Source organism: Elgaria multicarinata, chromosome 6 (genome assembly GCF_023053635.1).
Source record: "Elgaria multicarinata webbii isolate HBS135686 ecotype San Diego chromosome 6, rElgMul1.1.pri, whole genome shotgun sequence".
Lineage (NCBI taxonomy): Eukaryota > Metazoa > Chordata > Lepidosauria > Squamata > Anguidae > Elgaria > Elgaria multicarinata.
Window position 1 is genome coordinate 7,662,863 of NC_086176.1, and position 15,812 is coordinate 7,678,674.

General features: G+C 48.0%; 1 protein-coding gene across 3 annotated transcripts in view; it reads left to right on the forward strand.

Annotated features, from left to right (window-relative positions):
- The first annotated feature begins 360 nt into the window (after positions 1-360).
- The window catches only part of HAO2 (hydroxyacid oxidase 2), a 42,660-nt gene continuing 27,208 nt past the window's right edge, over positions 361-15,812 (forward strand). The window contains exons 1-4 of one of the 3 annotated variants that reach the window (XM_063128936.1): positions 361-458; positions 3,184-3,316; positions 4,195-4,347; positions 11,832-11,983. In XM_063128936.1, coding sequence (XP_062985006.1) covers positions 4,217-4,347; positions 11,832-11,983 — 283 coding nt within the window. In that variant the 5' untranslated portion in view covers positions 361-458; positions 3,184-3,316; positions 4,195-4,216. Of the gene's footprint in view, positions 459-1,303; positions 1,323-3,183; positions 3,317-4,194; positions 4,348-11,831; positions 11,984-15,812 lie in introns of those variants that run through there. The other 2 variants (XM_063128935.1, XM_063128934.1) reach the window with 2 other exon arrangements.

A 15,812-nucleotide genomic window follows, 5' to 3' on the forward strand; every position in this document is an offset into this window, starting at 1 on the left:
TTGTAAGGCACCTGCCCAGGTCTATACCAAGCAGTGAACATAGTACATGGAAGGTGTCCCAGGCTCCAACAGTTGTCAAACTGTTATAAAGCAGTAGTATCAATCCTGCCCAGCTCCCTCCAGACTACTTTCTGGCACACGGCTTTTATGTTCCCTGCAAAGCTAAACCTTTTAGAGCAATGAAATGTGCAACTGGTGTGTTGATTGGCAGGACTGTTTCATCATCAGAGCACATTCAGAACAGCACGGACAGTACAAAGTTTACTGGAAAGTTAAGCTTTAATCTCTTGCAGTAATTTGTTGAATTTCTTACGGTCATCTCCCCCCCCCCCCCCCGCAAAAAAAAACACTAATCAAGGAGCAGGAGCTGTTCTCATACGGGGCTTTTTGCCTTCATTTTGAAATCCACACTGAGACAAAGTGCATTAGCTGGTGTTGTTCATTCTTCAGTATTAAAAGTAAGTTCATTTTGTGACCGGGTGCGGGGGTTAAGTGAATAGAGTAGGTAAACCCAAATCAGGAAAGAAAGGAACTAGGACAGGCAGCAGGCATGTCCCCAAGGGCAGGTGGCTACCAGGAGGAGGGCCTTCTCTGCTGTGGCACCCGGGCTGTGGAATTAGCTCCCTAAGGAGGTTCGCCTGGCACCTACATTATATTCTTTTAGACGCCAGGTGAAGACCTTTTTATCCTCCCAATATTTTAACAGTCTATAAATTAATTTGAACTTACTGTTTTAAATTTGTATTTTAAATTTGTATTTTTGCATTGCTGCTGTTTTTATTTGGGTTGTGCTTTTATATTGTATTTTATATTATGGTTTTATACTGTTGTTTTATACTTTGAATTGTCTTAATTTTGTAAACTGCCCAGAGAGCTTCGGCTATTGGGCAGTATAGAAATGCAATAAATAAATAAATAAATAAATAAATAAATAAATAAATAAATAAATAAATAAAGGCAGCATGTCTAATCACCTTTGAGTCCAGGGGAAGGGGAAGAAGGCTGTGCTGAAGCTGGGTGTGGGGGCTCAAGGCGTGGGCACACACCTACTCAATCAGTGAGTGCCTCTTTTGGATTACTTGTAACTTCCCTAAGCGAGAGAGCTTCTCTTCGTGAGTGATTCATTCTTTTTAAAATCTCACTTTTAAAAAGATCAGAGAGAATGCACAATTTAAAATTATCTTGGGATATCATGTGCCACTAGAAAGCACTGTTTTATTTAACTTTATGAGGCATTGCCAAGAAGGGAAGTTTTCAGTTACAAATCGCATGGTCAACACTGGTCGCCATCTAAAGAATCCGTAATAAATGTGGAAAGCCTGGTAAGGATGCGGGGATGGGTGGGTCTTTATTGTAGAGCTGCTCTTAGTGGGGCTGTGGGTGCAGCATCTGTTTGTTCTGCACCATGTGGGAGGGCTGACATCCCACAAGGCAAAAAGGGGATCATGAGTGTTTGACCAGCAGAGTCAATGGGCTGGAACCGGACTTAGTCAGAGTAGACCCATTGAAATCAATGGGAAGACTGGATCCAACACAGTGGTTGCAGTGGAGTGCTTGTTGCTGACCCATGAAGTTGAGTGTGTTCCCTGTTGCATTCCCCAGTGCAGGATGAGAGCTTGAGGTTCCTGAGTGTGAGGTTCCTGGCCAATGGAAGCTTGTTCTGCACAGTGCATACTTATCATACAATTGCCCCTCCTCCTTCCAGTTGTCCTCTAAGCCCATTGCTTCCTTCATCCACCAGTATGAACTAACAATGGAGTTTCATTCAGGATTAGCTGGCCAACATTTCTCAGAATTTCCTTTCTTGACTGTTGGAGAATTCCTACACACACACACACACACACACACACATACACAGAGAATATTTGGTGAAATGGTCCCCCAAATATGCACCATTAGTTAGAATGGAGAATTTGGGGAAGGCATTTTCACAAAACCCAGGTTGACCCAAAACACAACTGGCAATATTGCAATGTAGTAGGGAGAGAGATGAGAGACATTTGAGGAAGCCATACTTGAGGCACGGTTTCCCCCACCTGCTTTGGCTGCCTGTGTGGGACGTTGGGGGGTGAATCTGGATTCTTGAGGGGTGTTTGGGATTTGGGAGGGGCAGTTGCTTGCCAAGCCTGAGCAATCTGCTGAACTCGTCTATATTTGTTCTGAGGCTAATCTGTGCTGATTGCCTTTTCAGTGGTGCCTCTTGCTATCACCCCTACTCCTGTGGTCAAAGTGTGCTTACTGGGAGCCCCATGCCCAAGCCTCATCAACTGAGTCATGGGCTTCCTGACAAGAGTCTATGGACTGATGTTCATCTGTATTGATGTGACTATGCAGGGAGCTTGTCCAGTTCTGGGCACCACAATGCAAGAAGGATGCAGAGAAGCTGGAGCGTGTTCAGAGGAGGGCAACCAGGATGATCAGGGGTTTGGAAACAAAGCCCTATGAGGAGAGACTGAAGGAACTGGGCATGTTTAGCCTGGAGCAGAGAAGATTGAGGGGAGACATGAGAGCACTCTTCAAATCCCAGAGTGCAGGACATGGAATAATGGGCTCAAGTTACAGGAAGCCAGATTCCATCTGGACATCAGGAAAAACTTCCTGACAGTTAGAGCAGTATGACAATGGAACCAGTTACCTAGGGAGGTTGTGGGCTCCCTCACACTAGAGGCATTGAAGAGGCAGCTGGACAGCCCTCTGTCAGGGATGCTTTAAGGTGGATTCGTGCATTGAGCTGGGGGTTGGACTTGATGGCCTTATAGGCCCCTTCCAACTCTTCTGTTCTAGGGCGATGGAAGGAGAGACACATTATCAAGGAGGAGTACAATAGAGTTGCCCAAACCTGTAAGGATGGGGTCAGGAAAGTGAAGGCCCAGAATGGGCTGAGGCTGGCGAGAGGTGCCAAAAATAAGAAAAGGGGGTTAAGACCAAGTAGGGGGTAAGTCATCTGCTTAGGGAAGATGGTGAATCCTTAACAGTGATAATAGGGGGGGGGATGATTTCACCACATTTCTCCAGGGGGAGGAGAAATTCTCCAACAGTTTCTCACTAGTAGGGCTTCCCATTTGCAAGAGTAGTCCTAGAGCCCCTTTCTTCTTTTCCTAAGGGTTTCTGGTTTTATGACCTGCCGCTGTAAGCAACTGTGCTACCAGCCTGAACCAAATTTTGCATCCTCCATGACACTAGGCATTGCGGGGAACAAGACCACACACACAGACACATTAGCATTATCCAACACTACCAAGAGACGATTACCCCAGTAGGAAGGGAAGCGGAAGGAAGGAGCAGAGCCTCAGCAGCAAAAAATCTTGGGAGAAAGGTAAGGGGTAAAAGATTTCATCAACTGTGAAAGCTAAGAGGCAACAGGCATATATTGTGGCAACAAATTCTATCATTGGGATACAGCCTGCAAATAGGAGGCAAATGAGAAACCCAGGAGGCAATACTGAAGAAAACATTCTTGATGCTCTGTATGAGATTTGAAACACAATCCCTATTGAAGTTGAGCATATACTTTCCACATCTCAGGTATCACGTTGGAACAGGGGGCATTTTTCATATCTGGTGGGTGTTGACTTGTGATGGTTTTATTTTTCTTGAAACCCTTTTTGGGTGAAAAAGTGGTAATAATAATAATAATAATAATAATAATAATAATAATAATAATAATAATTTTATTTCTTGCCCGCTTCTCCATTTTGATCGAGACGGAGAACAACAGTAAAAATACATAAAACTGAATTAAAATATAATATACATTGTTAAAACATCCTAAAAACATTCCAAAAACATCTTAAAATTCCACTGGATAGGCCTGCCGGAAGAGATCAGTCTTTATAGCTTTCTTGAATGCTAATAGACTGTTAAGTTGACGAGTCTCCTCCTCTGGTACATAAATCCATATAAGAATAACTATTCCAGGTAACTCTAGGAATTAAACGGCTGAGTTCTGTTTAATTGACATTTCTGAAACAATCCATCTGAAATCCAAGGGGTTTTGAGAAGATCTCATTTGGTATGAAATATCTTGTTCAACCCTTGGATGCTACACCTCAGAGGAATCCCCTTCATAGCTTTAGAAAGCATTTCTCCATTAAGACTGCTTCAGAACTCTCATTTGAAGTCTGCACTTCTCATATTTAACCTCTCTCTCTCTCTCTCTCTCTCTCTCTCTCTCTCTCTCTCTCTCCTTCACAGGTTTCTTTCATTTTGCTCTGAAATGCCCCTGGTCTGTTTGTCTGATTTTGAGGAGTATGCTAAAAGTCATCTTCCCAAGGCTGTCTGGGAGTTTTTTGCAGCTGGTGCTGATGAATGCTGCACCCGGGATGAAAACCTCTTGGCATATAAAAGGTATTATAGTCTTTAGGGAGCAGATGGTTGGCATTCCTGTTAGGACGGACATTCACAATGCACCATATATTGGCCAAGTTGGACCACATTGAAATATAACACTGAAGACACTAGAAGTGAGTTATTTATATACAACTTTCTTTAAAAAAAATGACCACTAAACTCATCTCGGAGAGGCTGACCTACCAGGACAGAAATCTGATCTAGAAAATGGAAATTATTATGGTAATATCAATTACCATATCCAATTTCTACCAAATTGATAGCAATTACAATTACCATAATCAGTTTATTTATTGCATTTGTATCCCAGCGTTTTTCTTCCAAGGAATCCAAGGCAGCATACATAATCCTCCTCTTCTCCATTTTATTCTCACAACAACCCTGTGAGGTTGGTTGGGCTTAGAGTCAGTGACTGGCCCAAAGTCATCCAGTGAGCTTCCATGGCTGAGTGAGGACTAGAACCCGGTTCTCCTGACTCTTAGTCCAACACTCTAACCACTACACCACACTGGCTTTCTCAATTCTACCAAATTGGTAGAAATCTACCAAAACCTGTATTCCTCTAGTTTTGGTAGATGCTATCTGCCACATCTCATGAAAGTGTGGCACAGTCCAGCTATAATAATAGTGAGCCAAGTGTTGCTACTGTGTTGCTACGCTCATAGCTTTACTAGGGTGATCATATTTTGGAAACCTAAAAGGTGGACACCCCAACATGGCCATCCCCCAAGGGGATGTGCCCACCCCATTATGTCCTTGGTCACATGTCTGATTCTACAGCTCACAATTAAGGGCCTTGCTAGATGAGGTCTTAGCGCGCTGTGAGGCCCGGGTTCCCTGCTGTGCGTCCAGATGACGCACAGGGGAATCCGAGGTCAGGCCGCGCTAAAACCTCCCCTAACACGCCATAAGCGAAGTTGCTTATGGCGCGCCTTTTCCGCAGCCCCGGCCTGAGGCCGGGGCTGCGGAACGTCTAGCAAGGTCCGTGGCTTTTTGCGGCTACTCGCTTACTCGCGAGTAGCCGGGAAAAGCCACAGACTGGGCACAGCGCTCATATGAGCGCTGTGCCCATCGGGCCAGGGGGATCTCGGGGGGTGAGATAGGGGGGGAAGGCCAGACCGGCAGAAGAGGGGGATGGCGGAGGGTGGCACAGATCGGGGAGGGATGGTGGAGTGCGGCACAGATCGGGAATGGGGAGGGATGGCGGAGGGCAGCACAGATCGGGGACGAGGAGAGAGGGCGGAGGGCGACACAGATCGGGGACGGGGAGGGAGGGCGGAGGGTGGCACAGATCGGGGAGGGATGGCGGAGCGCGGCACAGATCGGGGACAGGGAGGGAGGGTGGGGAAAGAGTGGGCAGGAGGCATGGGAGGGGATCAGGAGCGGATGGGGGGACTTAAGTAAAAAAAACCACTTACCTTCTCCGGAGTCTTCGGGGCGCACGTGGCCCCTTTAACAACAACAACAACAAAAAGGCCGACGCTGCAGGTCATATATAAAACATATAAAACTAAAACATTATTAAAATAACAGCCTAGCATTCAAAAAGAGTATAAAATATTAACTTGCAAAAGTTAGCCATGGGACAAAATGGACTAAAGGCTTGTTGCAGTCACTTCTCACTAGCACCTCTTAGCTTGTTTCAACATCTGGTTTACCAATGAGAAACTATCACAATGCTAGACAATATCTCCTGAATTTTCACTGCTTCAGTATGTAGAGAACAGAAATCCCATTCAGAGAATGTAATGCTTGGCCCAAAGAAAAATGGCCAAAGAAAACTCAGAAATAAGTCCCATTGGTTTCAATAAAGCTTACTTCCAGATAAAAGTACATGGGATTGCAGCTCTGAGGATCAGCTGGAAACATCTGGCATTTGTGTACCAAAGGTACCTAGAGAAGTATTCTTGGTGGCTGCCAGACAATTCAGAAAGTTGACAGTCAGAGCCTGAACATCTTTCTGGAAGTTGAAAGACAATGGGAAATGCCTTAAACTGGTTTTCAAACATAAATCCCTCCCCTCTCCATCAGGTTTCAGCAGAACAGAGCGCCAGGCAGCCATGTTACTCACTAGCGTCCAAGAGTGAGTGAGCAGTGAATGAGCGGCAGGTCCTCTGTCTCTCCCGTAAGTCTCGCATCTCACAAGACTTCTGGAATGAGGTTCTGTCATCTCGTGAGACGTCAGACCCTTCATCCCAGAAGTCTCACAAGACGCGAGACTTCTGGGAGAAGCTGGGACATCGGGATTTCCCCGGAATTTTCCTGGACATAGAATCATAGAATCATAGAATAGCAGAGTTGGAAGGAGCCTACAAGGCCATCGAGTCCAACCCCCTGCTCAATGCAGGAATCCACCCTAAAGCATCCCTGACAATTGGTTGTCCAGCTGCCTCTTGAAGGCCTCTAGTGTGGGAGAGCCCACAACCTCCCTAGGTAACTGATTCCATTGTCGTACTGCTCTAACAGTCAGGACGTTTTTCCTGATGTCCAGCTGGAATCTGGCTTCCTTTAACTTGAGCCCGTTATTCCGTGTCCTGCATTCTGGGAGGATCGAGAAGAGATCCTGGCCCTCCTCTGTGTGACAACATTTCAAGTCCTTGAAGAGTGCTATCATGTCTCCCCTCAATCTTCTCTTCTCCAGGCTAAACATGCCCAGTTCTTTCAGTCTCTCTTCATAGGGCTTTGTTTCCAGACCCCTGATCATCCTGGTTAAAAGACATCATTTAAAAATATTTTTAAATCCCCCTGGACCTTCCAGTAGGGAGCAAAAAGTGAACAGTTGGTCAGCCTAGCTGTATCAGAGTTTCTGCAGGCAGGGCCAGTGCCAGGCTATTTTGTGCCCTAGGCAAGGTGAGCTGCTTTCACCCCCCCACCCCCACCCCAGGTAGGCGGAGACAGGCGGGGATGGAGGCCACGTTACCTTTCCCTCGCCTCGCGGGATGTACCCAGAAGTGCAACACGAGGCGACGGGTGGGGCTGTCGACTGGGGTGGGGGCTCTGCTAGAGCAGCTCTGACTGGGAGGGTGGTGTTATGAACTGTGAGTTATCTGACGATGAGGAGTCTGGGGATGAAGAGCCGCAGGCTGGACCCAGTACCAGCATGGCTGGGCAGCAGCCAGCGGAGGCTCCCTCCAGCTCAGCCTTAGAGGAAGAGCAAACAAACATCTTACCGGTGCCATCGTTCAAACAACAAAGGACGGAGAAGGAGGCATTACGCAGATCCAAGCGTATTGCTACTAAACGCCAGATAAACCGGGAACAGCTGTGATGCTGGGCTTGGGTGTTTAAGTAACAGTGCGCAGGCCAGGATCTTGTCAGACTTAATCTGGTTTGCCTGAGAAAGCTCTGGACCTTGAAACCTCGGCCTTGTCGTGTTTCTGCTATACCGGTTGGACTACGGACTTCTTGGATTCTGTGACTCTCTCCTGCCCTTTGGAACTCAGACTGGCTTTGTGGACCTTCGTGACCCTCTCTCCCGTGCCCTTTATGACAACTGGATTGATTTATGGACGGGCTTTGACTTCTTCATAAGCACAGAAAGACTGTTCTGTTTATTTACGTTTGAGCGGTGTTTAGCTTATTCTCGACCAGAGAAATACAAGTTAAGTCTTATCTCTTCATTTGGTGTGTTTGCTGTTACCTGGCAGCGTTCCCAAACTGGGCACACAGCCCATTTAGATAATTTGAAAAGTGGCTGGTTGCTAAGCCGCTTCTCAGGACAGGTGGCTCCAGGCATTCCGGACGTCAGAATGTGGAGCCATCCGCCTGCACCCTCCCCACAGCATCCCGGCTTGGCTTCGGCTGGGCGTGCCAGAAGTCAGAACGTGGAGCCATCCACACACACACACACACCAGCATCTCGGCTTGGCTTCAGCTGGGTGGGCGCCCAGCCGAAGCCAAGCCAGGGACTCTAGGGGGGGGGGCAGAAGGGCGGCTTCGGAACAGTGCGCCCAGAAGCTGCCCTCGCTCAGCTAGAGCAGCTCTGGGAGTGGGAGGGCGACTTTCGGGTGCAGCGTTCAGTGCCCCCTTACCTTGGCGCTCTAGGCGGCCACTTGACTGGCCTCTATGGCAGTGCCGGCAGGCCCTAATTTATGACTAGCCAGGTTCAAGTTCCACTTCTGCTATAACAGAAAATGTCAACCTTTTGAAAATTCAATGATAAAAAAACACCTGTTGATTTAAGACTGGAATTAAGGCTTGGTTTGGCTCAAGCTCCAGAAAGCCAGGAAAATGGAAGCTAAGGCTGATGCTTTATGAAGTGGTGGGAGGAAGGAGGAAATCCCGAGCAGGGATTTGGGTTGTGTGGGGAAAGTAGGAGGGAGCACAAGGGGGACTGGCGGGCATGCTTAGGGGTCCGGGTGGGTATCAGTGTGTCTGTGAGCATCACATTGGTGACCCCTGATGGAGAGGGTAGGGGTTTATGTTTGAAAACCAGTTTAAAGCTTTTCCCATCATGAAGCCGAATGGAATTGGAAGAATGGCCACCTCACAGTCCCATCCACCAAAGCACATGCCTGTGGATTAGAAGATGGACTTGCCGGTCACTCAACTGCACTCCATCCTGCCTCCCCACCACCACCGCCTGCTCATAATCAGCCACAGGCTCCTGTGCACCCTTGGACACCTTTCTTGGCATCCGATTTCTTGCCCTGTCCCCACCCACCCCACACACACACGCGCACACACACACATTTCACATTGGCACTTGGGATGACATCAAAGCAACATGAGGGCCTCCAGCTGCTCCCTTCATTCCCCATAAGTGCCTCTGGGCCACATGTGGGGGTCAGAGACATTCACGGGGTTGAAGGTGGTGCGCAGCTGCAGGCTGACGCTTTCCTCTGCAGTGTGGCTATTGTGTGGTGGTACCTAGGACAGTTCCTCGAATTACCAAATGTGCCCACAGGGCCCCCAAAAGTCTCCACTACCATGAACAAATGTGCCAGAAGATGAAGTGTGAGCAGACGAAGACATGTTTGCCCACATCCTCCCCAGATGTGAGTGTACACATGCGCACCATCTGTAACAGTGAGCTTTTATCCTGGACTGCAGCATGACTTAGCAGTTTGTCCCAGTGATCAGCACAGGCAGAGGTTCTGTTCCCAAGGGGCTTTGGCTTATTACTGTATTTCTTCGATTCTAAGACGTACTTTTTTCCCCATATAAACATCTCTAAAAACGGGGTGCGTCTTAGAATCGCGGGTCATTTATTATTCCTTAGAATCAAAGCTTTTTTTCTGTTGGTGGTACTGAAATTAGTGTGCGTCTTACAATCGATGGCGTCTTACAATCGAAGAAATACGGTAGTTGCCCAAGAATCGAAATGTTACACAGTGATCACATTGGGAATTGGCAGTTTGTAATAAGCACTGTATGAACTCTAATAGAGAATTTATTAGCTCAGATAACAATCATCCTATGCACCCTATACTAGCAATGTATGGACTGTGTAAAATGTTCTGTCTGTGTTTCATGGAGTATCAGGCACCTTTCTGCCGTCTGAGTAATCAGATTTTTTTAGTTTCTGAATTTGCACAAATTTGCATGTGCGCAAATGCTCAAATCCCCCCCAAATTGTGCAAATTCACCCAAGATGTGCATTTTTACAATTTAGCCTATGGGGGAAATGCATATTTTGGGTCAGGTTTGGTTTTTTGGGATGTGGGGATGTATTTTTCTACGACAAAATTTGAGCAAAATTTCTGAACTTTAAAAAAGATGTTCTCCAAGTCTGCGTAATCCACCAAACACAGAAAAAGGCAGAATGCTGCAGAATCTGAATTCATAAAAATCTGGACTCATTTGGTTCTCATTAGGTTTATGGGGCAGAAGATCAAATAAAATCCTGTTCTGTATTGGCTGGACTATAATTCTGGAGTGCTGTTGGGATTGAAGCCAAGCAAATAGGGTCTCTTCATGCATTTACCACAGGAAAGTGGGTACAGAGATGGAGGCTGCAATTTGTAGATGAAGTACCTGCACAGGCTAGGACAGAATTCAAAATATACCTTTCCAGAGATCCCAGTGAATCATTCTAAAGACAAAGCTGTGTGGTGTAGTAGTTTCTGTGGAAGACCTTAGAGAAGGCTCCTAGCTCCTTCATATTGGTCCTCCATAGAATCATGGAATGCTTGTGCATTGCAGGTTATTGTGGCATTTGTACCATTGCAATGGGTTGATTGGCGATTTACATAGCCGGCTACTGTAGGGATGTCGTCAGCGTACAATGTTGTTTTTTGTAGGTGGCATCAGAATTGCAGGGATTCTGTGCGAGCAGCTGGCAGTATTACCATTTCGTATTTTGCTGCCGCAGCTATTCTTGTACTTTCTGTTTTGCTACTGAGGCCATAGCTAGATGGGGTGATATCCCAGGGCAATCCCCAGGATCAGCACAGGGGATCCCAGGAGCAGGGAGAGATGGTCCCTCCCTTTCCCAGGGATCTCGCCCTACCCTTTGAGCCCACTTTTTCCACGGTCTCGGAACGTGTGTGCAGGCGTCACGGTTACTCGCGAGGAACCAGGACCTGGGCACAGAGCTCCTCAAGAGCTCTGCACCCATCGGGGGTGGGGTGGGGTGAGTGGGAAAACTTGTAAAAAAAAAAAGCACACCAACTTACTTTTTGTGCACGAGCGCTTGTGTGCTCGTCTCCTTTAAGGAAAAAAACCAAAATGGCGGGCGGACATCTCCGTCCGAGGTGTTCGCGCGCCGCGTGTAAACAGAGAGGGAGATCTTGCGATAAAAATATTGTGAGATCTTCACCCCTCTGTCACGCTAGACCAGGTAGGTCTAGCTGAGGCCTGAGAGTGCACTGGATTGTAATTATGTTATGCCAGTCTGGCTGAGCAGCAGCCTTCAATATAGGGGAGGGGGCATGGAATTGAGCTGCATATATCAAAGGCTCTAGAAATAACACACACACAACTACATAGTTCACATAAACTTATTAAGGCAAAGGATATTTTGCAAAGGTACAGACTTCATATTCCACATACCCCTGCGTTTTCCTTTAAGTTTTCTCCTTTTGAATGCTGTATTGTAGTTATATTTTATATTCTTCTGTCTTAGATCTACACCAAGCAGGATATAACGCCCTGAAGGCAGTGTGAAAATGTTATGCGGCATGTGCCATGGGGCCCAACAGTTGTCAGTGCACTTCAATACCATTATAAAGCAGTAGTGTAGATCCTGCCCCACCCCCAATAATTTTGCATTTTTCAAATGGAACAGAACTCATCATGCGGTTGATTTGTTGCTAGATGATGGTGATGATGATTCAGAGACAGAAAGAGAGATTGTTTTGAACAGTCTTTTCCCTTCACTTTGCTTTAAAAAAATCCTCCCACCAAACACGGTAAGTCCCCCATGAAACGGGAACCCTGAGGGAGAACCTGATGAATTTCCATAGATGAATTTCCTTTGGAGCTCCTTTGCGTTTCGACAGAAGTCCTGGCTCCCACTCACCATCTATTTCCTCCCACAGAATCTACTTCCGGCCACGCGTGCTGCGGGATATGTCTGCCATGGAGACCAAGACCACGATCCTCGGCAATGAGATCAGCTTCCCTGTGGGGATTGCTCCCACTGGCTTCCACAAGCTGGCTTGCCCTGATGGAGAGCAAAGTACGGCTAGAGGTATGTCATGGATGGATGGAAGGAAGGAAGGAAGGAAGATTTTAATTTATAGTAGGAACTTCAGGTGGTGTCTGGTCTGCAACTGTGGCTGGTTCATGGGGTAATTAGGGGGTATAAAATAAATACAGAACTGTTGTAAATATAGAATGAGACTCTTTGCACATGCGCACACGCAAACCCTGCCATTTTCTCCTTCTGCCATGAAACCAGCTGAACTGCCTTCCAGTTTGGAGTATTGCAGTGTGTTAGATGTGGAGCTGCTTTTGAAAATGGCCCAGAAACAAGCGAGTCCAAAACAGGGTGGCAAGTTAATGGCCAAGTTGGATCACAAGATGCTGATACTTCACCATCTGCGCTGGCTATCAGTCCATATCTGGTCCCAGTTCAAAGTGCTCATTTTCACTTTTAAAGCCAAGTTACCTGAAAGAGCACCAGGGGCGGATCCGCACGTCAGTCCCAGAGCGCATTTATGCGACTCTAGGGCACCCCAGAAACGATAGTCTGTACTTGCCTGTAAAAAGAAAATAGGAAGAGACGGAGACGCCGCTGACGCCGCCACCACCCAGCTCTCCCCGGCCGGCTCGGAGAGCAATTTTTGAAGAAGGCGGGGGTAGAGAGCTTCTTCCGCTGTCCACCCAACCTTCTTCTGCCGAGCTCTCCGTCCCGGTCGAGGAGCCGGCAGGGGAGAGCTGGGCGGCGGCGGCAGCGGCGGCGGCGGCTCCATCTCTTCCTAGTTTCTTTTTACAGGCAAGTACAGACTATCGTTTCTGGGGTGCCCTAGAGTCGCATAAATGCGCTCTGGGGCCGACGTGCGGATCCGCCCCTGGTCTCATATTTACCTACCTGGCCCATAAGGTCATCAGCTGAGGCCCTTCTCCTGGTGTCCCCAGCAAATAAGGAGAGGCGGGTGGCTATAGGAGAGATGGCCTTTTCAGTGGTGGTGCCCCATCTGTAGAATCTTCTCCCCAGAGAGGCTCACCTGGCACCTACGTTATGCTCTTTTTGGACCAGTTGAAGATCCTTTTCCCCTCCAGGAATGTTAGGAACCATTTTAGTATTTTTACATCTTTGCACCATAGGGGTGTGCAAGTGGGTGTGCTGGGTGTGCCCAGGCACACCCTAATGTCTCAAGCAATAAGAGCAGAATTGGGGGTCCACTGACTAGGGTTCCAGAGGGGGATCCAGATGCAGCAGAAATGGTCCTCCAGCTGCACTCTGGCTGCTCCACTGTCCTGCCCCAACGGTGTACCATTCCTCCCAGCAACAGGAGGGAAAAGGAATCACTCACTGGGAGCGTCTCTGCAGTGAGCCACACTTCAAAGAGGCCAGGAGGAGTGACCACAAAGGCTCATATAGCCTTTTAAGCCCCTCCTCTGGCCAGTGTCACCACAAAGCCCCACCAGTCCTGGGGCTTGAGGAGCATCTCTTCATTCTCCCCCCACACACACACACACCTGCAACAGCCCTCCTGCAATTCTGGCAAGCTGAACGCAGAGTAGGGCACCAGTGCCTACAGTGTTTAATAAATAACTGAATAAAAATTATGCCCTCTATGACTGAGCATTCAATAAATGTTCACCTTTTTAAAAAAATCCCTGGGTGCAGGGAAAATGAAATGTGTTGCACACACCTATGCTTTGCACCATTTTACCCATGCTGCTGTTTTTATATTATTTTTATTTTATTTTTATCGGGCTCGTGTGGCGCAGAGCGGTAAAGCAGCAGTTTCTGCAGCTGAAACTCTCCCCACAGCCTGAGTTCGATCCCAGCAGAAGCTGGTTTCAGGCAGCCGGCTCGGGTCGACTCAGCTTTCCCGAGGTCGGTAAAATGAGTACCCAGTTAGCTGGGGGAAGGTAATAACGGCCGGGGAAGGCAACGGCAAACCACCCCACTATAAGGCCTGCCAAGAAAACGTCAGCGAAAGCTGGCGTCCCTCCAACAGTCAGTAAGGACTTAGTGCTTGCACGAGAGGTTCCTTTCCTTTCTTATTGCTCTTCTATTGTTTCTTTGCAGGTTTTCATGTATGTGTTTTTAAGTTGTACAGCCCCCCGCCCTGAGAACTAAGGTTATTGGGTGGTTTTAAAATGTAATGAATAAGTTCGCATAGAGAATCCATCAGGCTAACACCACTAGATGTCACTTCTCTCTCCGGGGTATCCCTGTGTGGGCGCAGCTCCCAGTCTTCTCTAGTGAGGGCTTGAAGTTGGACATTCCTGCATGTACTACCTCTACTGTTCCAAAGGGAACAGGCCCCTTATGCAACCTATGTTGTCCTGGGGTACACAGCTATGATCTGGGGGATAACGAATGCCATGATGTGCCTTTCCCTGGTCTGCTGCTGCAGCTGCTTTTTGGAGGGTGAAGCAGCTGTTCTAGTTCTGTCTTTTCCTACCACCATTGATGTTGTTGGGCAGGCGAGCGAAAGGTGAGTTTGGCCTTAATTCTACCATTCCTCCTGGCTTGCTTCCCATCCTAGTGCTCAGTTTATCTATTCTAAAATGAAAAACGACAACAACCATTTGGTTAAGGCACTTAAAATTTTCACTCATGCTCCAAAAAGCATCAGGGACACATCTTAACATCCACCCCACATAAGCAGTCAAGACCCCAGATTGCCTTGTTCTTTCAATTCATCATTAAGCAGAAGGGGATGAATACAGGCAGAAATTCTACCGGTGCAGCTTCTCAATCACTTGCTACAGCTACAACTTATGAATTTCTGCCTGATGCATCTGCACAAGGCCCAGTGCTCCTTCCACACATCAATAAGGGCAGTGCATGTCCAGGCATTTTGACTTCACAGGGCACTCTCCAAGTGGGGCATTCATGCAAATAATAGAAAGGAAGGAAGAAAAGAATAAGAAATTGGTGGTACAAGGTGGCATTGAGTTGTACCCAGCTGCCTATCAAGCACACCCATGAGCACCAAACATATGAAGAGGAAAACAGGAGCATGTGGGGCTCATCCTGCCCCCTTGATGACACACATGCCCCAGCCAATGTGTTATTAGCTCAGTTTGAAGAGGGCTGCCCTACGTGTGTAGAGTCTCCAAGAGAGGGACAGGAGCACCCTGGTCAGTCGGGGTTCCTGTCCCTGTGGAGGAAACCCTGCGCATGTAGAAGGTGGACCCTCTTCCAACGGAGCAGATCACACATCAGCCAGGAAGGGTGGCCAAGTGTGCACAGCATCATTGAGGGGGGTGGGGTGGGGCTAGCCCATGCATTCTGCTTGTCCCTTTACACATTCACCTGAGCAGGGCTTGTCTTACCATAACCAGCTGCATGCAGTTGGGCCCAGCTCTGGCTGTCTTCCAATCTCCCTTTCCCCTTTACTGTGTCTACGACATGAAAGGCCGGGTTCTGTAAAGCAGAGGTCTGCAATCTGGTGCCTACCAGGACTCCCGAGTGTGTCCGCCAGGCCCCCATTGTCAGACCCTCACTCGCCCCCATTGTTCCCCACCCCAATAGTAATTCATCTTCACCCCAGCTTCTACCTCTCCTGCCAGGCTCACCTCAGCAGCAAGAAAATGAAGTCTTATCACCCGATCTGCTGACTTCCTGCTTCGTCACTGCGGGGGTCAGCACGCCGGGAGGCAGACGCAGTGGCAGGTGTAGGGGGGGTGAGTGAGGTGAAAATGGAAGTAGCAGGGGCAGGAATAAGAAAGAAGAGGCGGCAGGGAAAGGAAACCCTGAGTGGCTTCCAGGTGTGCCATTCTGAAGCCGCCGCCCTGCCCCCCAACCCCAGCATCCTGGCTTCGAAGCCAGGAGCAGCTTCTGGCTGTGTGCTGTCTTCAAAGCCAGGATGCTGGGGTTGGGGGGGCGACCGGGA